This window comes from Bubalus bubalis, chromosome 22 (assembly GCF_019923935.1).
Source record: "Bubalus bubalis isolate 160015118507 breed Murrah chromosome 22, NDDB_SH_1, whole genome shotgun sequence".
NCBI lineage: Eukaryota > Metazoa > Chordata > Mammalia > Artiodactyla > Bovidae > Bubalus > Bubalus bubalis.
In genome coordinates, this window is record NC_059178.1 from 20,485,557 (window position 1) to 20,509,458 (window position 23,902).

The window sequence follows — 23,902 nt, forward strand, 5'->3', positions numbered from 1 at the left end:
TTCTGTTGTTTGATGGTGAGATGAAGAGGCATGAGGCGAGCCTGGCGGGGTGAGTGGGATCAGACTGGGGGCCTGAGAGGCCTGCTGAGGAGCTGGGTCTTTATCTGAGGCTGTTGCAGAGCCACTGTTTTAAGCGGACATCTGATAGGATCTGCTGAGTTCATTCATCCATAACCCAGTCAGGGCCAACCACCAGGGCGCAGGGTACTGTGTTTAAGGCAACCACAGAACAGAAAAACAAGGCCCCTTCTTCATGGGCTCTGAATGCCGGGTGAGAAGAGATGAGTAACAAGAGACTGACTGGTAGATACTTTGGCGGGGGGGTGGGCGGCACTGTCACTGCCTATTAAAACAATGGAACTGGAGGGGGGTCACGGGGAGGGGTTGCTGCTTTAGAAACAGAGGTGGAGAGGCCTCAGCTGAGGTCTGAGTCAGAACAAGGAACCAAAATCTGCACAAACAGCACAAGTGGCTGAGGAAACAACTCCTGCAAAACCCAAGGGTGGAGTGAAGCTGCTGGGCTGGGGGCAGAGCCAGCAGGGGTGGACAGAGAGAGGTGGTTTGAGCGACGAGGTTGCTGAGGCTACAGGCTGTGGGGCTAGGGAGTTACGGCCATAGACCCAGGGGCACCTCATGTCTCCTTTCCTTACTTCTTTAAATCAAGTCTGACCCTGAGTTCCGTGGCAACCAACGTCAGCCCGAGAGGCTGTCACCTGCCCTGTGTCTCACAGAGCCCTGGGGCCAGTGTGGGGAGCCCTGAACAATGAGGGCTGAAATCTCCAGAAAGAGGCATCTGCAGGCTCAGGAGCCCGGCCCTCTGCATGAGCTGGCAGCCCTCTTAGAGCTCCAGCCTTGTCCAGGGCCTGCAGAGGCCCCAAGGTTGGCGAGGCCCAGACCCCTTCTGCAGCCTGCTCTGCGCTCTCTCCCCTCCCCTCAGCAGCATCCCCAGGGGCAGGTGAGGCTTCTGGGAAACAAAAGCAGGAAGTCTGCCTGCCTGATTCCTCCTGGGCACCTCAACCCTCTGGGGCACAGGAGCACTGAGGCCTGGCTCTCCGCCTGGAACTGAGGCTAGGATTAGGTGCTGATGACCACACAGACAGTTTCGGAGGCTTGCCCTGGCTTCAGTGTGAAGCAGTGAGCTCCAGGGGCAGGAACCATCAAGACACTGCAGGGGTGACCATGTCTGAATGGGGGTGGGGTGGGGGAGGGAGGCTACCTTCAGGTAGAGTCTCTGCACTCTCCAGCTTCCTCCATCAGTCCCAGCAGCACCAAGAGGACTGGGGGCCCTTCTCTCCTCATCTCTGCTCTTCGAGCTCTCATTTCAGAAGCCAGATGGCAGAGCTGTAGCTGCCTCCATCCTGCCAGCATGACTTCAAAATAAAAAGACGTGAATTTATTTTTTGGAGGTTAGGAAAAACCTCGAAGAACTCAAGAGCCGCAACTCCTAACCAGCAGCTGCAGACTTGTCTGTGGGCACTGTGGCCTGGAGCTGATGGGTCTTCGATAGAAGCCTGCTGCCTGGGGTCCGCCCCATCAACTTCTCAAATTCAGAGGTCCCCCTCCTGACTCCAACCCCCGCTACGTCAGCTCCTCACGACTGCTGGCCTTGGACACCATCAGCAAAAGAACAGCTTTCTGGATCAAATGAATAACCTTTCCTGAAATTGATTCTACCCCTCAGGTCCGTCACCCCTGACGTCAAGCAGGCGGGCAAGGACAGCCTGTCCCCTGGACCTTTCCTCTCCAGCGGGCTGTCACAACGCAGAGTCTGGGAACAGCCCTGACCTCACTGCACGAGAAGCCTAGGGCACTCAGCTCCAGCAGCCCTGCCTGTTGAGTCAGGGTGGGGCTGATAGGTAGGCCTCTACCCTCGGCGTTCCCAGTGCTCCTGCTGACCAACTGACCAACCCTTGGAAGTTCACGTGAGGCTGTGTGGCTTCACAAGGCCCGCAGGGCAAGGAGAATGTATGTATTTCATTTCCAAGGTTTTCCCATGTTGGAGTAAAGCCCATGAAAAAGCAGACAGCAAACTTGTGAAAAAGCCTTTGTTTCAACAGATCTGTGGGGACATCCAGAGAGAGGGCGACATGTCTCAGCTGACCCCTTAAACAATAACTGCACCAGCCAGAAATAGCAAACTTATTCTGCTTTGCCACGTCGACATTAACAAAGAACACTGCACACTCATTTCAATTTTTTATTAAAATACTTTTTTGTTCATAGGGACAACCAAAGGAAAAAATACATAATTTTATATGTCATAGATCACGTAAAATCCAAAAAACATAAACTCTTGGGAAAGAATAGATTTTAAACATCTTCAATGAAGATTTCATTAAAAACAAAACTTTAATATGTGGCTTTTTACATTTACCTCATTTTCCAGAAGCCTTGGTTTCTTTTCTCTATTGTGATGCTATTCTATTAATAAAGTTATTCAAATATCCTAACATTTTATCAATTTTGCTTTCTGAAACTTTAGAAATCATATTTCTAAATGAATGACTCTTTTACAGCATCTATGTATCTCCCTGCACTTGGATTATCATTGGATTTGGTACTACTGCTGTGAGCACAGTCTTAGTAGTAATTAGATGTTATGGAGGGGCAGAAAAGCACAGACATGTCTTACTAAAGGACAGAAACTTTTATATATGACTTTTAGAACACCTACTGGTTTAAGATTTAATTTTTTTGGATCAAGTTATAAAAAAGGTAACAAAATGACTTTTGATTTTTTTTTAAACCAGAGCTTCAATATAGAAGTGAATTGTGCTTAGAATGATAATAGATGGTATAGAGCTATCAGTTTCCCAAACGCTATACTTTTAATTTGGAAAACTATTGTTCAAAACCTGAAATACATTACAGAACTGGAAACGGAATTGTTTAGGTGAATGCTTTCTTTTAACTCCTTCATAAGTCAAAAAGTTAAGTAAATTTGAATGTAAAACTTACCATTATATTTAGGGATAATTTCTATTGGGAGAAATAGTGATAAGAAAAATCAGTTAAAACACAACATGGTTCAAGAAATTATTCTTCCAATAAGTGATATTATATTTTAGAGTTTAATAATGAAAACCAAAAAAGGAAGATAAATGCAGTTTAAAAAAAGCTTGCTGACATATTTATGGAAAATTAAGCATGTTGTCAATAAACACAAAAGCATTCCTCTATTCCTTAGTATAAGTGACTCTGAAAAACAGTAAAGTGGAAATGAAGCAGCTGGCTGCAGATTTCTTTAAAATTTTCTCTCTTAAGTTCAAGAAAAACTTCGGTTTTATAGTTATTAGTGAAGAAAGGGAGCTAATGTTTGTTTTCAAGGCACTTGTAAACAGAGGCATTCTAGGTAAAAGAAGACATCCAAATGTTTTCTCATCTGAAAAATACATCTATGAGCTAAATTTCAACTTTTTTTTTTTAATTTTTTTTTTTGATGTAGACCATTTTTAAACTCTTTATTGAATCTGTTACCAGATGCTGCTGCTTTATGTTTTGGTCTTGAGACATGTGGGATCTTAGCTCCCTGTGGATAGAACCTGCGCCCCCAGCACTGGAAGGCGAAGTCTTAACCCCCGGACCACCAGGGAGGCCCCTAAATTTCAATTTTTTAAAAGGCTAAAGTACCTTGAGTGTTCATTAGAGTTATCTGAAAGAGAGAAAAGGTATCAAGTCTTTATATTTTATGAAAATTAATCATAATATCACATATGATCTTGTAACTACTGTTCAGATAATGAATACAAAAAGCATTATCTATTTTTATATACTAAAATATTTAGATATACAAAGAGGTATTCCTAGAAAGTTATTTATAATTCAAATATATACTATTTGAGAAATTAATAATTTTGTAAAGCTACGAGTCTCTGAACATAAACATGTACATTTCAGTTTCACCCTTGAAGATCAAGATTTTATTACCAAGAAGGGCACATACTATTTAAGCTTATCTTCATTGACACAATGTTCTGTAGTGTATTTAGAGTTAATGTCATCTTGAACAGAAATATCTGGGGGTTGGGGGGGGGGCAGGCAGCAATTCATAATCTTAACCTCCTAGTGTGTGATTTCCTATGTTTAAGGAGAACACTTGATTCAGATACAAACCTAAAGGAAAGGTTACAAAATAACAAAATAATGAATGTAAATAGTTTTAAGTTTGTTTCTATTAGAATCCAGGCATTTTCAACCCTCCCCATTCATACCTGGATTCTCTGATCTGTCCCCTCTGACCACCCGTCCACTGGAGGACGTGGCACTAAGCCTGAGCGGGCTCATTCCCCCATCCAGCAAGCACAGCACTGCCATCTCCATACAAGGGGCGCTGTGTTCCTGGAGTCCAGGTGGCAGTAGTTTCCCATTCCTGGAGCTCTTTACGCTGGTACCTTAAGTCAGAGAAAGCTCTCTCTTCCTGTGTACCGAGCCGTTCTCTTCACAAAGCCTCAGGTATGACAGGCAATTCTTGTAAAGATGCTTCATATGACCCACACCAGCACTCTGGGCCTGGGTTGGAGGAGGAAAGACTCTCCCTACAGCTTTGTCATATGTGGAGTGCAGGACTGAGCCAGAACCAGAGAGTTCTACATTGTAAAATACAATTTTATGGTGATCTTTTGGTGAGATCTCAGAATGATCTATATGAATATCTACCCTATGCACAGAACGGGTAAATAATACCAGGCACAGTGGAAAATGGCAAACAACTCTAAAAACTCAGTGTCCTAGGAGTGGTACAATGAAGAAATCATAACTCATTAACATGCTCTAAACCTTTGACACAAGAGGCTTCTGGAATGTGGCAGAAAATGACAAGAGGCTTTGTGTTAGAAGCCTCTCCTCTCTGCAGGCATTCTCTGTGCACTTGCTCCTCACATGACCAAGGCTGTAGGTGTTTAGAAGAAAGGGCTCCCGCCAGCAGCAGGCAGGAAGAGCAGTCAGAATTGGAAGTCAGCATAATCCTCGATTTGTCAGACTTTAAAAGTAACTCGGTCCAAACTCTACATTTTCTCAACCTGCTGCATTTGGATGCAACCAGTAGACATCACTGAATAGCTTTCCATATCATCCCTCTGACGAAACTGCTTCTGTCTGTACATCTTCTCCTTCCTTAAAACATGCAGTTCATACATTTGACAGTTTTGCTACCATAGTCGATACACTCTGGACCAATGCACTCGCAGCAGGCATTGTGGAACCAGCGATACTTGGAAGCACCCATGGACTCACAGGATATTTTACACTGATGTATGGACATGCAGTCATCAAAGTAAACCACAGTACACATGTGTTCTGAAAAACCAAAGATTAAGTAAGGTTTCAGAGCAATGAGCAGGAAAAGCAGGAAATGCTTTAACACCTAGCTGAACACTACTAACAAGTTATTTATCTAAGCTCTCTTGCTGTGAGCCTGCCCAGGACGGTGGGTGAGGTGTGGGGAAAAGAACACATCTGTTAATCACATCGAGAAGGGAGTCTCCTGCTCCAGCTCAGACACAGAGGGCTTCCTTTACCGCTTCCTCAAATTTCACTTTGACCTGGAAGGAGATCACCGGGCACCTCCAATAAGGAGAGGATCCTCCAGCTAAAACAAGTTTGGGAAATACTGTTCTAAATTTATACTGAAAATTTACAATAAAATAAACTTAAGAAATTCAAAGGATGCAGTGTGGTTAGCAGTGTGGCACAACTCAGCATTGGTTATTAGAAATTACCCTGGTTGGTGTCTCTAGTAATTAGCTTCGTGCTTATTATTAGTTCATGAATTCGAATAATCTTTGAGAAAAACTTATGAATTATTTAACATCTAGCATGTTGATTATCTGTATTCCAATAATGGGAAAGTGGTAGTAAGACATTCGTACATTTCTGAAGTTTCCCAAGACCCAGAATTTGTCTTATAAAGCACTTTAACCTGAGAGGAATTGCGGATTCTTACTCTTTATTAACAAAACCTGATCTGCTTTTACTATTGAGGGCTGAAGTTCATACTACTTCAGACAGGTAGGCTTGTAATGGCGAGCACAACAAGAAAGGCAAACAAAAAAGCACAAATTATACTGCTTGTGCATAACGCATCTCAAATTTTAAGAAACAACTGTAATACTCAAACCTGTCTTATCCTTCCACAGTGGACCTGTGTGGAGAGTTATATTTGGAAACATCACAGACTTTATGAAAGTTACATCCCTCTTACATTCCAAAGTTCAGGTGTGACTTTGCTCACTAAGACATGTTCCTAAACACGCTTCTCTGAATCTTACACGTCACTCTCTCATTCAGTTTCCCTGCTGACCAACAACACTCACTTGCAGAGCAGTGGCTGGGCTCAGGCTACACCTGGAAATCAGGTGTCTGTAATACCAGCTGGCTCATTATGAAACTGAGCTGATGGCCTGGCATCATTCATGACATCAATGTTATTACAGAAACCTGGGCTCCTAGGACGCTCTGGATGTTACCTGATGATGAACAGCTCTGCATAAGGTAAGCAACCCTGTTGCTGTCTCATGAAAATAACAATGAAAGCCTAATGCAAATAAAATTAGAACCAGGTTATCTATTTTTCAGTGTAGCCTTTATCACTGAGAGTCTGAAGGAGTTGTGAGAACAACTCCTTGTTTACTCAGGGATGGGGTTATTAAAATCCATAACTCACTTAACACTATACATACTCAAAACCAAAAAGCTGCTCTAAAAGGTTAAAACAGGCTTCACAGACCACACAGAAAGCAAGGGGGGCAAGAGAGAAAAAGTCGACCTTGGCAGTTACCTTTGTCACTAGAATATGGAGCGTGAACGTTGTTACTGGGAACAGACACGTTCTGGTGGTGGGGTTGGTTCACGGTTTCTAAAAATGAAACCAGGTTCTCGTGATGTGAGAGCTCTTCTGCAACAGGGAAGGAGACAATGTTCCAGTTCAGCTGGGTGTCTCCTTCTGTGAGCGCTCGGAAGAGGGAAGGGATGGGCTCGTGAAGCTCCTCCACTGTGCTCTTCGAAGTTGGTGGCGTGTCACTATAGTTTCGAGGATTACACATACCTGGCAGTGGGGGTAGGGAGATGGGAAGGAAGGCAAAGAGAATAAAATTTCTTTTTCTCACCGATTGAAATGTCGTTGAGATATTATTAGGTAGTAACTTGAAACCCAAGCTGCAAAATTGTAGTCAGGTGCCTTCTAACATTGTACACAGACACTTTCCTAGCTTTTTGGCTAAGACGGCTAGAGGCAATGACACCCTAGTAACATTGAGTACACCAAGGGCCCAGATCTTGTGTTCTAAATACCTATACTTGGCTAAGAGGAACAAAGCTCCTTGGGGAAAAGAGTGACTCCAGGGGTGGGTTAGGGAATGTCCAAAATGACCCTGGGACACCTTTCTGTGCCAGAAAGTAAGGAAGTGATTAATGAATGATGGACATGCCAAAAGACACGGGAAGCAACCTGAAAAGGCTCCCATTGGCCAAACTGACAATTTTAACATTAAAATAAATACTGACAATAATGGATTACCACTCTATGAATAAAATAGGGATCTATGGGTCTTTATATTATAAATAAATGAATTTAAAAATGGAGGAGAAGGGAAAGTTATTTCTTTTAGTCTTCCAGTCTATAGGAAATATAGAGGACAGAGCAACAAGTTAAATAACCACAAGAAGCTCTCAGTCAGACCCAGAAGGTGGCATATTTTCCACCAGAACTCTCTAGTGCCTTCATCAAGTCAATGGAATTTTAAAAGGTGATGAGGGGACGTGGAACTTTTTTAGAACAAAAGAAACTGAAGAAACATAACAATGGAATATACTAAGTGGACTCTGATGGATCTTGCTTTGACTAAACAACAGTAAACAGCCCTTAGGCAACTAGGGCAGCCTGAGCAGGGCTGGGGGTCCCACATGGAGAAGTGCCGAGAAACACGCTGCTGTGGCACCGATACCATGTTATGTCAGGAAGCTCAGTCTTTCTTCAGATGGATAACTAAAGCAGTTTGGAGGTACAGTAAAACTAAGTATTTACTTTCTAACAGTCCAAACAAACAAGGCGGGGACAGACACACAGACAGACGATGGGGGAGCAGGTGTGGCTGATGGCACTGGGGACCATTAAACAGCAGTTCACCGTGCTCTCTATTTCTGTGTATATTTGGAAAAGTAAAAACAAAACAAACATACACATACCCAAAACAAAGCCTGTGGGTAGAGATCCAGGATTAAACACCACAGCATCTGAGGAGCACGTTGAACAGCAAAGATGAAATAAGCTATGGCAGTTCCTCTTAAGAGAAAATAAGAAAAGAGGAACAGATGCTCTTACACAAGGAGTTGGAGGAGAAAGCTTGCCGGACAAAGTGCATGGTTCAAGTCCACAGTAGGAGACGGGACAGGAAGCCTGCCTGCCCTCTAATCTGGGTCCCCTCAGAAGTCTGGACCCCACCCACAGAAAGTATGGGACGTGTTTCCACTTAGAAGGGAGGTGCAGCCATAGGTCTCCAAAGGACACCAAGGGAGCCCAACTTGGAGGAGAGCTGCCTACAAGGAGGAGAGCACTGCTGCACAAAAAGAACTGGAATATCTAAACCTTATGCTAGAAACAGCAGCTGAAGTTAAAATGAGAGATGAAGTTATGTAATGAATTAACTCAAAGTTGAAAACCAGTCATTAAATCCTTAAAGGTAAATAATATTTTGGACGGGGCAACTAGCTAAGAAGCACACCAGTTACTTCTAAAATTGTAGAGATATGAACATGTATAATTAATCTTTCTCAGTGGAAGAACTCTTCCTAGAAAAAGCCTAATGGCACTATTGTGTGATGGTTAAAAGACACACACTCCCTCTCTCACACACACACAACCTCTTTCTCTCACACACACACTCTCACATACACACACACTCTCACTCACACAGTATTTTAGGTAATGATAAAAGTACATTCGTGTATATGGCCTCCATGTTTATGATAAATGCTTTTATGTGTTTGCTGCTGCTGCTGCTAAGTCGCTTCAGTCATGTCTGACTCTGTGCGACCCCATAGACGGCAGCCCACCAGGCTCACCTGTCCCTGGGATTCTCCAGGTAAGAAACACTGGAGTGGGTTGCCATGTCCTTCTCCAATGCATGAAAGTGAAAAGTGAAAGTGAAGTTGCTCAGTCGTGTCTGACTCTTAGCGACCCCATGAACTGCAGCCTACCAGGCTCCTCCGTCCGTGGGATTTTCTAGGCGAGAGTACTGGAGTGGGGTGCCATTGCCTTCTCCATGTTTATCAGGGGTTAATACCACTGTCTCTTTTTTGCTTTCATTACACATACTAAATTAACTTATATTTAATGCTCGAAAACAATTCAAACTTCTTTTATTTCAGTTAACATCAAACACTCACTCACAAAACTACACCCATCAAGGGCAGAGAATAAACTGTCCATTTTGGGAGGACAATGCAGTAAGAACTCATTTATTTGACAGTCACAAAACACTGGCATGCCTTCTGTGTGCCAGATACTGTACCAGGTACTATCTTAGATTCTGAGATATAGGGGCAGGAGAAGGCACATTGGCTGCGGCTGTCTCAACTCAGTACAGCGCAAAAGAGAACAAGACACTGAAACATGAACTCCTATTTGGGAGTCCAAGAGCTGAATGTCTCCGCTACAGTCTCCCTCAGGCCCATGTCACCATGGAACTCTGGGAAGATTCAGGAGCAGAAGACCTATTTTATCTATAAAACAAGAACTGCATGCCCCCTTACAAGGACAATCAGAAGAGGGCACTTGGAAATTAAAAATGAAAGCCAGTGGAATTCCCTGGCAATTCAGTGGTTAGGACTCTCCACTTCTACTGCAGGGGCCACAGGTTTGATCCCTGATCGGGCAAGTAAGATCCTGCATGCCGCACAGTGTAGCCAAAAGAAGAACCAACAAACAACTCTGCTCTCTGCCAAGACTGACCCACCCCCACCCCTGGCCCCCAGGCACCTATTCCTGACCTATCTCATTTAAAATAATAAATAAATTTTAAAAGTAAAATAAAATTTGCATGACTTAAAAATATATATATATGTATAAACAGTACAAAAATTAAAAATAAAGGGTAAAAAAAAAACTTCCACTTGTTCCTCCACTCTTATTTCACATTCTTCCCACACCTTTTCTATAAAAATACAAACACATATATATGTAAATACTATTCGATACAAGCAAATGCAATGATGTTCTATACACCTACAATATCTTATACACACCCTAGTCTATGCACATAAAATACATTTATACTATTTAAAGTCTCTTAAAGTCAAGGATTCTGTGATAGGAAATATTAAGAAACATAACATCAACTTACCAACACAGTCACAGCACTCATCCCAGAGGGTCCCAAGACACAGCATGCACTCCTTACAGCAGGAGCAGTTTCCTTCTCCAGGGCGGCACTGGCAGAGCTCCTAGAAATGAAGCAGACTTTCAGACTTAAAATTCCAAATAACTACATTTAAAACTGCTACTTGTTTGCAGCAAAAAAGCACTCCATAATAACTGCATTTATAGTAATTTACTCTTGGCACATTATTTTTTTTTAATTTAACATCATTAACTATTTGTAGGAAATAAATATCTACAAAGTAGATATTCAGACTTGGAATTAGATTCAAGTACTACTTAGATCTCAGGAGATTTAGATTTTCTTTTGGACACATTCAATGAATGCATTTTGGATCCTTTTATCTTATTTTGAAACAAAATAAAGAGATTTTACTTCATAACCTATAACTTCATCTCCCATATGAATGCAACACACTCAGTACAAGAACAGAATCCACTTTCCAGCTATTAGATTCACTGTCAAATGCATGGCCAGTTGACTTGTAGTGGGAGCTGTGGCTCCTCAATACGTAAAGTGTAAATAACAGCATCTTTTAACAGCTATTTTCATTGATCTAAGCATGCCTGGCGTGGCTGACTGTTTACAAAATGGGCAGCAATCCTTCCCCTCCCCATGTCACCCTCTTTGCAGCTCCTCTGATCAAGAGACAAGGGTCTATTTCCAGACCTCTTGAATGGAAGTCATCTTGAAACTTGCTCTGATCAACAGAATTTGGTGGAAGTGATTTAGTGTCAGTTCTGAGTGTGGGCCTGAATAGACCTGGGATGTTTCCTCTCCTTCTCTTAGAATTTTGCCCAGCTGCCATGTGAAGCCCCAGAGAGGGCCACATGGACAAGTCAGTCCATCCAAAGCCACCCCTGCTCAGCCATCCTCCAATCAACCAGCAGCTGACAAGAGCCACAAGAATAAGCCCAGAAAACCTACTCAGCTGATAAAGGCCCAAGCTGCTGATCCATAGAAAGAAAAGCAAAATAAATGGTTATTGTTTCAAGTCACAAAGCTTTGGGATGGTTTGCTACTGCAGGAAACTAATTAACGCAGCTTGCTTTGTACATGAAGCTTCAAGGTAATTCCTTTAGCCTCTCCTCTACCCCTCCTCTGGAGAAGGCAATGGCACCTCACTCCAGTACTCTTGCCTGGAAAATCCCATGGATGGAGGAGCCTGGTAGGCTGCAGTCCATGGGCTCACTAAAAGTTGGATACGACTGAGCAACTTCACTTTCACTTTTCACTTTCATGCATTAGAGAAGGAAATGGCAACCCACTCCAGTGCTCTTGCCTGGAGAATCCCAGGGACGGCGGAGCCTGGTGGGCTGCCATCTATGGGGTCACACAGAGTTGGACACAACTGAAGAGACTTAGCAGCAGCAGCAGCTACCCCTCCTCTGGCCACCAGAGCCACTGCTAAACAAACCCAACCTAAGGGAAACTCCGTGAACACATGGCTTACTTGGCTTTCTCCAGTTGGTGACATTTTATATATATATATAATATACATATATAAACATAGCACAATATTCATCCCTATTAATCTTACTATGTTTCTAGACCATTAGAGTCAATCCATCATTCTTATATGACATACTTTTTTGCAAGATGATATTTCCAGTTTTGGTGAGAGGTAACTGACATACATCACTCACTGTAATTAACACTGACACACATTAAACTTTCACATTTAAGGTGTACAGCATGATGGTTTGATTTACATTTATTGTGAAATGATCCCTGCAGTAGGTTTAGCTAACATCCATCATCTCATATAGATAAAATGAAAAAAAAAAAAAAGATTTCTCTTTACGATGAAAACTCTCAGGATCTACTCTCTTAACAGCTTTCCTGTACGTCATATAGCAGCAGTAACTACAGTCGCCACGTGGGACATTACAGCCCTAAGACTTACTTACAACTGCAAGTTGGTACCTTTTGATCTTCCTCCAATTTCCCCTCCCAGTGAACCCACTTCTGGTAACCACAAATACGACCTCCTTTTCTATGAGTTTGTTGGGGTTTTTTTTTTGCACTTATTTCACTTAGCACAATGCCTTTAAGGTCCATCCATGTTGTTGCAAATGGTAGGATTTCCTCATTTTTTATGGCTGCATAATATTCCACATATGTGTGTGTGTGTGTGTGTGTATTCATATATATGTATACAAATATATGCAAATACACACACACACCACAACTTGTTTATCCATTTATTCATCAGTGGAAACTGAGGTTGTTTCCCTATCTTGGCAGTTGTATGTAATGCTGCTATGAACATGGGGGTGCAGATACCTCTTGGAGTTGGGTTTTTGCTTCCTTCAAATATATCCCCAGATGTGGAACTGGTAGATCATGTGATGTGCGATGGTTCTACTTTTAATTTTTTGAGGAACCTTCAAAATGTTCTCAACAGTGGCTACACCAATTTACATTCCCATCAACAGTGCACAAAGTTCCCTTTTCTTCTGAAATTCTTCACCCCTTTCACAGCCTGTCCATGTTCCAGTACCAGCTTCAGAAAGATTATTATCTTCTACATCACTTTTACTTCAAAGTCACTATCTTAACCAGAGAGCCAGTTGTGCTGAGATGTGGGATTTCTGTGTGGACTGGTTGTTTACTAGTTCACTAAACTCCCCGTGACCAACCCTGGGCACCACTCTGTAGGCTGAATGTAGGATCCCAACCAAACTGGACGTCCACAGAGCTGGAAAGAAAGCCTGACCTATTGCCTCCACTTTTATCCCGCCACTGCCTCCCCCAGAATTCCTAAGTGGGTTTTATGTAACATAAATAGGCACTGTGCTAAGAGTTTTGTATGCATTATGTTAAAGCTCATAAAGCCCTTATCAAGTTATTATCTCTATTTTTATATAATGTTATGAATTTGTACATCATTCAATTAGTAAGTGGCTGAGATCTGACCCCGGTTCTGGATCGCTATTCCTGCTTTTAAAACATAAAGCTTATTAATATAAATAATAATATAAAGCTTCTCATTAATTTAGCATTTCAGTAATTATAGTTATTACTTTCTTAGAACAAGCCCATAATTAAACTTAGCTAACCCTTCAGGTTGCTTAATCAAAGGCACTATTATATCTTTCACTCTCAGTACTTGAATACAACAAGTGCTACTGCCCAAGTTTAATCATTGTTTGTAAAGGTAAAATAAGTATCATTGGCATGAGCTGCAAAACCAGTGAGTTGGGATTTAATACCTAATTCTGTTTTTGCTTCAGCCAGTTAATGATCACATCACTGCCTCCCTGGTCTGCAAGTCTCAGGGAAAGTGTGGGTGCTGCTCCTGGTCCAGATGAAAGGCTGGAGGGGGCGGGTCAGCAACCCAACCAAGCCTCCAGTGTCCTTCTGCCTCAGGGCTGCTCCAGCCTCAAGGCCTCTGCGAGCCAGAGCCAGGGGACATGCATCTCCACCTCTGTGCAAAGTACCACGTTAGGGGTTCTTGATGCATGGTCATCACACGGTTCAATACATTTACAGTGGAAAAAACTGAAACCTTATACTAAATAGAAAACAGAAATTTATACGTTTCAGCTATCCTACATTGACCAGCACGAATATTTAGAGATAATTTGGAAATCTGCTTCAAAAGCCTCTATGAAATGAAAACATGGCAGGATGAAAAGTAGTGGGACAAGTCTAATTTAAAATGTATTTTTACTATGTTAATATCAGTGAAAATCTTGAATATTACAAAGAATTTCAATTTTTTCATGCCAAAAGACAGATTTCATATGATTATTTAATCTTTAGTGGAAAATCTTATTCTCTGTATGACTAAGGTGCTGGTGAGATCTTAATCCTCTATGCAAAATAAAATGGGGGGCATTATTCATCTAAGACTAAGCCAAGACTTACAGTTTCATTTTATAAACTCTTTATGAAAGAGTTCGTTTTATAAACTTCCATACTTCCAGGTCAGAGATAGAAACTGGTCACTTGAGGGAAATTTTTATTTATATTCTGATGTAAATTCGCTGGTAGATATCTCCACTCTTTAACTGTTGCCAAAATCTGAGATTTGTTAGCACCATTGTTAAAACAGGGAAATATCATCACTGGAAACAGCATTAGAGTCTAGTGGACAGCAAACGACTTGCATTTACAGGGTCTGGATTCAAGTCCTAGCCCGCAAAAGGCAGCATGTCACACCAAGTCTCAGTTTCTCAGATGCTTTGTGATCCAGCAGTCCCACTCCTAGGTATTTACACGAGAGAAATGAAAACATACATCCACACAAAGACCTATCCATGAAAGTAAATAACTTCATTCATCACCACCCCAAACTAGAAACAATCCATGTCAATCAGCGAGTGAACGGATGAAGAAATTCACACAACAGAACATCACTCAGCAAGACCACGAAAGGACTCCCTGACACACACACAGCTGCGCGGTCAATCTCAGAAGCATTCTGCTAACTGAAAGAAGCCAATAGGCACAAAAGGGAACACACTGTACGATCCTGTTAGCAGACATTCTGGAAAAGGTGAAATTACAGGAACAAAAATCATCCAGTGCTGGGAAGGTACTGAGGATGGGGAGGAGGTTAGTCTTGACTCCCTGGGCACGAAGGGACTTTTAAGGGTGATGAAAACATTTCCTATCTCAACTGCTATAGTGGTTACATGAGCATATGTGACCAATCTTAGCCCCCAAAAGCTTTGGGAGACTAAGGAATATCTCATCTCATCTTTGAAGGACCAGTACAGTACACTGAGGCCCATAAATTTATTAAACAAATCTGACCTGAAAAGTATAAAGCATTATATAAACATAAACTGGTATTAAAAAAAGTAATGCAGAAGATAGTTCTAAAAATACATTTCTCTATTTTAATTTCAAACTAAATTCCTCTAACATATATTTTTTAAAAAACAAAGAAACATAAAACAATGCTGGTGAAAAATGCAGAATATGAAAGTTGTATTGATATACAACAACCTTTATTCTATATTTAAGGGTTAAAAATCACCTAAACATAGAATAAAAAGGACTGTATCAAATATTAAGAGTAGTCAGTATTTAGATTCTAAACAGGACTATAAATTGCTTCCTTTCCTTTTTCTTCTTCTATGTGTTTTGTGGCGTCCCTTTGAGAACACAATATTTTTATCAAGGCAAATAAATTTAAATTTAGGTAGTAGGACTTCTTAAGATACAGTTTAATTGCATATAGTACAAAAAAAAAAGACACTCAAAAACATAAGCTGAGGTCCTGAAATATTAAACTGAACAAACCGTAACTATTTGTAATATCATGACTTAAAACCCCCAGGAATGTAAGAACAAAGGTAATTATGAGAATGAACGCTGTGAGAACACCAGTAACCGACACGGCGGCAGCCTGTACCTGTGGTGACACAGTTTTCACCCTGACTTAGGTCAAACGCGTGTTTAAAAACCAAATATAAACAACACACCTTCAAATAACTAACCTTTATTCGAAAGAATAAACATAATTATAATTATGTTAGTTACAACAAATCTGTTTTGACATACGAATACTCTTTAAGGAGGACATCAGACAGACTTTCAAACTTGGGACAGAAATAGCTAACCCAAATCTTATCAACATGTTTAAATTCTAACTGGCAAACTTTTGCCTTGAAAATAATATAAACTTAAGTGAAATACTACTAACATTACGAAAACAGAATTTATCCTTTTGGTTAAACAGATCAACATACAAGTTCATGTATATACATGAACTACCAAAATACATTAAATTACACCCATTTCTTATATAAATCTCATAACAAAACTTTAATCCTACTTCAGAAGTACCCCAAAGCATTTCTTTAAAATCATCCAGATGAGGTGAAGTGGGAGGAGGTGGAGCAGTGCTGACCACTGCTGAAGTTGAGTGATGGGTAAATGGGGAGTTATTTTACTATTCTCCCTATGAACATTACATTTAAAAACTTCCAAGTGTCCTGATAAAATCCTCATCTTTGGGGTGTTTTTTTTTCGCCCCACCATGCAGCATGTAGGAAAGCACGAAGTCTTAACCACTGGACTGCCAGGGAAGTCCCTGCAACTTTGCTTTGAAGGGAAACAATGACTTATTCTTCCCTTAAATTACATTAGGTCTGACTTATTATTTCTGGATATTAATTTCAAAGATTTTCAGGAGGCGTTCCCTGAAGCAAAACAGGACAAAAATAAGTCAGAGTCACAACCTTTAAAGACAGAGAAGTAGGAAAAAAAGAGGGAAAACATAGTAATGTTCATAAAAGGAAAGAAAAAACACTGCATATTATACACCAAATATTACTAATCTAGTAATAAAGCAAAATAACTGTAGCAAAAAACTAACATGGAATTTAATTAGCACTGGTTAAGGCACAAGGGAGAGAAAGTTAATTTTCTAGTTTACTGTGATTAAGAAAACCCTGAAGATACCTGAACTATTTACAATTTTAACTTGAAATACATTTAAAAAAGCTAGAATTATTAGTGAGAAACTACTTTGAAATTTCAACTTATTTCAGATAATCTAAGATTTATTGAGTAGTTAAATCACTTTTTAGAATTAAAAAAAACCAGACTGTTGATTTAGTTCATAAAAGTGCAAAATAAATATTCAGACAACTGGCAAAGTGCTAAAAGAATGCATCAGTGATCTCTGAACCCAAGTTTGAATAGCTTCATGAAATATAATGTTTATCTCATCCTAAATATGACCATAAATATTAGCTAAAAATACAAGTCAATAAGGGGTTTTTCAGTTCTTAATACAAACAGGGTCTGGAGATTTCTGCGGTAGAAGTATAATATTGATCCAAATTTTAAGTATTCTTTTCAAAGAGGCAGAAGAAAAAAACAGGAAAGATTTTGTTAAAAGCAAAATCTTGTATTACCATTTTTCCCCTAAAAGAGGACAGCTCAACCACCCGTTATATGAGCAAAGGAATACACCAAGATGACAATATTGCTTTCCTGATGTTAAAATTAGATTTCTTTCCTGTCAGCACAAAATAAATACTTATACAGGGACCACCCTTCTACGCAGCAACTTGTAGGAGGGGTAGGAATGACTGTGTTGGTAAAACACATTTACACAACTCTGAGCTTCCAGGGAAAATGTTTTATATTTAGTTATTTCATGAGTTGCCGAGGGCTCAAACATAAACAAATGTTCTAACTTATCCTCACAGTACATCATTTCAACACTACAGATGTTGTTCAAACCAAACCAAAAGAACAAAAAGCAAAGCTAAATGCCCTCTTAGGAGGGAAGTTTCTTCTACAGCATGGCCTTCCTTAAAGTTCTTATCTCCCATCTCTGTTTCTGTGCATGTTTTTCTGCAAGTTTAAGGAGAAAAGCTATCATTGCCATCTAAAATGTCAACATGCCTTGATCTATGTTGAGTGGAAATGTGGAATTTTAATAACTCAGTATGTGTGATGACAAACAAAGCCCCAGGATTTCCTCACCTTCTCAGGGCCATCAACCACTCTAAGAACCTCCTGAATGCTAGGGACTCTTTTCTTAGAAAGCTGTACATATGCAAATTTGAATATAATTCTGGGGATCCCCTTTAAGAGAAGCATTTACGAGGCCCAAAGACCCCAAGCTGACAATTCTTAACACGTGAAAGGTCAATAGCCAATCTATTCTTCAAGTGAAGAGAAGAGGAACAGAAGAGGCCATTAAAGTTCAAGTTTCTACCTGACCAGTCAGACTACCCTCCACACAAGGGCAAAAAAGACAAGAGCCAGGTATCTACCAATCAACTACCACCCCAAACACAGCACAAACATCAGCCATTCAAAACAAACAAACCAAAAACTTCACTTCAGGAAAATGATCAGCCTCTGAGCAGATCCAGCATCGAGAACTTCTCTGACCCTCAAGCGATACCCTCCAGTCTACGTATGCCAGCTCTGCCACAAACAGTCTGGCCAATCAGGCTTTTATGCTTCATTCTTAACTATAAAAGACATCAAAGGAATATTGTACATTTGAGGAAAGCCTCCTGCATGAAATAAATATATATTGAAAGAAAAAAATTATCTTGGAAGAAAAAGAAACCTAGGTAACAGAATGGGCTGGGGGAAGGGGAGAGACATATCTCCATCTCCATCAATAAAACTTCTAGTAATTCTCAGAGATATCTGAGAAAATGGCATATTCGATACAAGTAAAAGTGTTAATATGAAAAATTACCAAGCAGAAAATAAGTTATTGCTAAAATTTTAAAATTCAATTGAAAGGGTTTTAAGAAAATCCTCAATACTCAAGGCCTCTATCATTTTAACCTTACACACTCTGCCACTACGTACTACCAAGGGCGATCTCCACTGTTCCAGAAAAGGAGTAGATGATTCCTGGCTCTGAAGGAACAGGAATCAGAAATGCTCACATGAGTGAAACCATGTTTGTTTGTTTTTTTTTTTAAAGAGTCCTACGTTCTTCCAATGAGTTTACCAGAATCACCATTTAATAGGAGAAGCTGCACCTGATTTTCCAGTTTTTACACATTTTTTTTTAACCTACGTTTGGAAGCATTTTGTATTACAGATTTTTTAAATTAAATCACAAAACAAAAACTTTTAAGAGTGTTTATTGACAGTAACCAAAAGCTTTCTTCTTTAAATACTGCCTTACCAAGCAAGGTCTTTAAATAAAATCCAATTTTTAATTAGCTGAATAATGGAAATCATAGTCTTGGAGAGTCAAAAAATAATTTGAGATTTAAGTAGATTTCCACCTAAACATGAATATAGCAATTATTATGAGACTATTTCTAATAGTATGTGAATAGAATAATGAAGCTACATTGAAACAATATGGGAAGTGGCACGGATTCCCCTATGACCACAGCATAAAGCTGGACTTCACGAGAAGACTACAAAATTTTCAGCCACCATTAAGCCAGTGTGTCAAATCAAAACTTCCAGGTATAAAACTATATGATATTAAATAATTATTGTTAATTTTTAAATTGCTGATAGCTGTGTTCAAGAGTTCTTATCTTTCAGAGACAGACATTAGAATTTGATAAAATAATGTCAGGGGTCTGCTTGACACTAACAGAGATGGGAACCCTAACAGTGCAGGGGAACAGAGATGAGGCAAGCGAAGCCCTGGGTTAGTGACTGCTGTAACTGCTGACGGTTACTGTTGTTCATTATACTCTTCTCTCTTCTATTTAAAAACATCCAGAGTTAAAAAAAAAAAAAAATTAACAACCAACCAACCAGCCTCTCTAGTTAAAAGTTTTGGTTTAAAATGCAAAGTGAGGGTACGTGGAGTATGAGATGGTGGTAACCACACTCACAGAAAGGCCAGGCTTCCCAGAATGTTAACTATTAATGAGCACCAAAATGTCACAAATCAGCACAGAATACCTCTCATCTACAAAACTCATGATCACTTCTAGTACATATGCACAAGCGCTCTCATATCAGGAGTACAGGCAAGAGTTGTCTCAGCCATACTTCATACAGAATTCAAATATACATAGTTTCAGCAGTGCACTGAATTTCTTAGCCAACAGCTAGAACAGAGGCTAATTAATACAGACACAAGACTGCTGACGGTCTAACAGGATGGGAAAAGGGAGAACAGCTATATAAGACGTGAAGTTCACCACTAATTAACCCAACTTTATGGACAGTAATAATCAGTATGCATATGGAAAGGCCATAGCCTTCGTGTTCAGACATAGGCCACGTTCCACAGTCACTTATTAGCTCTATGAACTAAGCCAATCGCTTAACCCCACTTTTCTCTTCAGAAAAGCTTGCCTTGACGGCAGAGAGAGATCACTGTCAAGTATTTTGAAAGCAGATTCTCCCCACACTTGCGACCTTGAGAAACCCTGACCCCAAACCACCCAGCTCAGCTGCTCCTAGGTTCCCAACCCTCAGGAACTGTGTAAATAATAAATGTTTACTGCATTAAGCTACTCTGTTTGGGGTAACTTGTTACACAGAACAGACAATTAGTACATTATATTTAGAGAACAGTCTGTCTATGATTTGACTAGCTAAATTTTTTTTTCTAAATATAGTAAGTGAGCCTCTTTGCTATGTAAACTAGATTGTACAACAGAACCCTTTAATTCACCTGAATAGATAGCTCATCACCTTGTAACGGCCTGTTTACAAAGCTGGATATTATTTCCTGTACTGAACTCCTTGAGTCTGAGTTTGCTTGTGAAGTATGGGGGCAAAACCCCAGACTAGTGTTACGGTTCTTACACTGTATTACATAGACACTCTCTGTGTATTTGCATTCTGTATCTGCTATACAATAAATTTTAATAGTAGTAAAAAGAGTATTCTTAGTCCTACCTGAATGAGGCATTTGCTCACATCACTGGCACAGAGTGCTTTGTTACAACTCAGTGACATAGGGACCCATGTTAGGAACACCAGAATGGTGAGAGTAAGCATAACAACAGAGGGTGACTTCATGATTCTTCAAAGACAATCAGTAACTCCCAGGAAGCTAAACAAACAAAAAAACAAACAAAAAACTTTAATTCAAAGGCAAGTACTAAGGTAAAAACAAATACAAAAATGCAAAACAAGTAAGTAAACCAAGACTTGTTGTTTGTGTTAGGACTTCTGAGTGATCATTTATAAAGATTATTCTCAACAAAAGATTACTTATACACTAAAAAAAAAGTTACAACTTTATATAGTAACATCTTGTTAGCCATCTTCAAATGTATAGAATTCTGAAATTCCTCAGAGTACCCAGAAATGGTGACTGTGAAAGTTAAAGCAAATAAGTAGTTTCAATACTACACCGTTACTATTCAGCTTTAGTTTCAGGCCTACTATTCAACTTAAAGCCAGCCAAAAAACCCAAAAAACTATTAATATTGCACTATAAATTTTTAAAAACATTTAATGATATTTTAATTTCCACAATTAAAATAAAATTTTAAAATGCAAATTATTCTAGTCGTTACTTATTACTACCTCATTTTGTCTAACATAATTAGCTAGAATGAAGCAGCTCAACGGAAGGAGTGGGCAGTTCCTGACATACTTTAGCGATTAACAAAGGGAAGAGTAAATTATTGACTGCATTAAGAACTCTGATTTATCAAAATGTGACGATATTCTTTTACTTCTTTACCTTAGCTATCAGAGATTCTTCAAAGTTACTGAAAAAGATGTTACAGTCCAAAACGAGAAAGACCAGCACAAATTCTGACGGTGGTAAAAACAACCAACACGGTCATTAAATTTTCAAAAAGGAGAAAATAAAACTTCCTAGGGTTTAAAACACACACTCAAAATGGAATCAATGAAATAAATAGGTGAGGTGAGACGGATAAAAGGTACATTTATGGGCCTTTCAGATCACTGTAAACCTTTATCCTTAGTGTGAGGAAGAACAATAAAGCAAAACCACAGAAGGTAGAAAGAGAACCGGGGCTCTGTGCCCGGGCGGCTCGGTTTTGGACGAGAAAGCCCGGGGACGGGGCCAAGGCGGGGCCCCTCCAGGACCGTCGGACCCACCGCCCGCCGCACTGAACCCGGAGCCGCCGGCCCGTACTCGTGGCGGCCCAAGAAGGCGTAGGAAAATGGAAGCTTCCTGAACTAGTTATCAGCCCCAACCACTGAACAGTGGGTATTTCCCCACCTCACGGCTGTCCCCGCGCCCCTCCCCGAGCCGCCTCTAGCGGGCGTCCAGGTGAACGAGGCGTCAAGAGGCAGGTAGCCGGCTCCTTAGCCGGGGGCGGCTGCCTCCGGGGCCCCGGGAACAAAGCGCCGCGGCCCCGCTGGCGGCGCTGACAGCGGCCCTGGAGGCCCGCGATTGGAGCGACGCCCCGCGCCCGGCCCGTCTTGTCCCCCGCAGGCCGCCCAGGCCGCGCGGGCCCCGTCTCCTCCCGCCGCGCCGGCCCAGCCGCGGCCTCCAGACCCTGAGCAGCGCCCCCGCCCGCCCCCCGCCGCTCACCGTGCGCAGCGAGCTCGCCGGGCCCCAGTTCCCCACGGGTTGGCCGAGCGGGCGCGCCGCGGGCTGTGGAGGGAGGCAGGCCGCGCCTCCACGCCGTCCTCCGCGCGGCGCCCGCAAACCTCTGCACCGAAAGAGGCAGAGACCCGCGAGTCGCCGCCTCACCCCCGCACCCCGCTTCCCTCCGCCCCCTCGGCTCCCGCCTGGGCAGCCGCCAGCTCCCGCCAGGAGGCGTCTCTCACTACCCCCGCGCTCCTGTCAGTGCGCGGCCCGACTCCGCCCCCCGACTAGGCCCCGCCCCCGCCCGCGGCCCCAGCGCGCCTGGGGTCCCGCCCCGCTAGGGCTCCGCCCACCATAGGCCACACCCCCGACCGGGTACACCGGCCCGGCCCACGCGCTCTGTCCTTTCTCCCTCTTCCCTGTTAGCATCTCCGGCCCCTGCCCGGCAGCTGCTTCTTCCCACAGACACTGCTGTCCGGCTCTTCTTGCTCCAGGCTCGACTTGTCCTGGTCCCAGAGCTGGGACGTGATGTGCACGAGCTCCTCGAGTCCTCACGGCCATCCTGGGAGGGAGCTGGTCTCCGCCTGGTTTTGGGGATGCCCAACTCATCGAGGCAACTCGCCGGTACCCAGTGCAGCTGACACCTGAGCCCAAGGTTGACGTCAGAGGGAGGATTTATAAAAACCGCAGGCTTCTGGGGTCTGCCCTCACCTACTGAATAAGGGTCTCCAAGAGTAGAGCCTTCAGAGCACTGGATGCTGCACCCTTGGAGGGCCCCTGGCCCTGTGCTCAGCCCTGGAAGAGGGCAGGGGGCCCCGTGATGTTGGTCCAGAGGGTGCTTGGCCAGAGAAGAGTGAAACCGTTTGGCGTCGTTCCGGGGCTCTAAAGGGCTCCAGTACACAATCATTTACCTCTCTTCACAGAAGCATTCAGCGAAGAGGCAAAGTGATAAATAAGAAGTGTTTTATTAGACTAGGATGCTTGTAAGGCTTACAAAAGAGTGGGCAAAGGGGTGTCACATCCCTAGGCCATAGTTTTATAATCAAAGGAAAAGTGGGGAGAGGGAGAAGAACTTCTTTATCTTTCTTGAGTAGACATCATGCTTCCATCAGTTTCTCCTTCGGATTGGACTTGGGAGTTTTGTCAAGCTAGGTCCACAAATTACTTTTTTGTGTGTGCAGAGAGCATGTCTGAGGGGTCATTAACTTACTGAGCTCATTGGGGAGGATGTGGGGCTCATTCCACCAGTGTTTTATTGCTTGGGGGTCATGTCCCATGCTTTTGTTGCATGGTTTTGTTGCTAAGCACGCCTGCTTGGTTTTGTGGTTAAGCAAACCTGCTTTCTTGAGTAACCATTAAATTACAGGGGTCTCCCATATTTTTCTATTTACAATCCCCTAGTGGGATAGACTGGAGACAGCAATGGCAACCCACTCCAGTGCTCTTGCCTGGAAAATCCCATGGACGGAGGAGCCTGGTAGGCTGCAGTCCATGGGGTCGCTAGGAGTCGGACACGACTGAGTGACTTCACTTTCACTTTTCACTTTCATGCACTGGAGAAGGAAATGGCAACCCACTCCAGTGTTCTTGC

The 23,902-nt window shown here is 42.0% G+C and overlaps 1 protein-coding gene across 2 annotated transcripts; it reads right to left on the minus strand.

Moving 5' to 3' along the window:
- Positions 1-2,183: 2,183 nt before the first annotated feature.
- TWSG1 (twisted gastrulation BMP signaling modulator 1) lies at positions 2,184-22,566 on the minus strand. 2 transcript variants are annotated; one of them, XM_025273659.3, is made up of 5 exons: positions 22,315-22,566; positions 20,694-20,850; positions 10,338-10,437; positions 6,776-7,042; positions 2,184-5,295 (listed from the first exon to the last, which is right to left on the minus strand). In XM_025273659.3, exons 2-5 carry the CDS (start codon positions 20,814-20,816, stop codon positions 5,114-5,116), a joined length of 672 nt encoding a protein of 223 aa, XP_025129444.1. In that variant the 5' UTR covers positions 20,817-20,850; positions 22,315-22,566; the 3' UTR covers positions 2,184-5,113. The 2 variants fall into 2 exon arrangements, with proteins under 2 accessions (XP_025129444.1, XP_025129445.1); XM_025273660.3 differs by lacking the exon at positions 22,315-22,566 and adding an exon at positions 21,490-21,508.
- Between the last annotated feature and the right edge of the window lie 1,336 nt (positions 22,567-23,902).

Excerpts from the sequence above, each read along its gene's own strand:
- TWSG1 (XM_025273659.3), bottom strand. The coding sequence starts at position 20,816 with ATGAAGTCACCCTCTGTTGTTATGCTTACTCTCACCATTCTGGTGTTC. Across the intron at positions 10,438-20,693 it reads TGAGCAAATGCCTCATTCAG|GAGCTCTGCCAGTGCCGCCC; the intron begins GTAGGACTAAGA and ends CTTCATTTCTAG. Across the intron at positions 7,043-10,337 it reads TGAGTGCTGTGACTGTGTTG|GTATGTGTAATCCTCGAAAC; the intron begins GTAAGTTGATGT and ends CCCCACTGCCAG.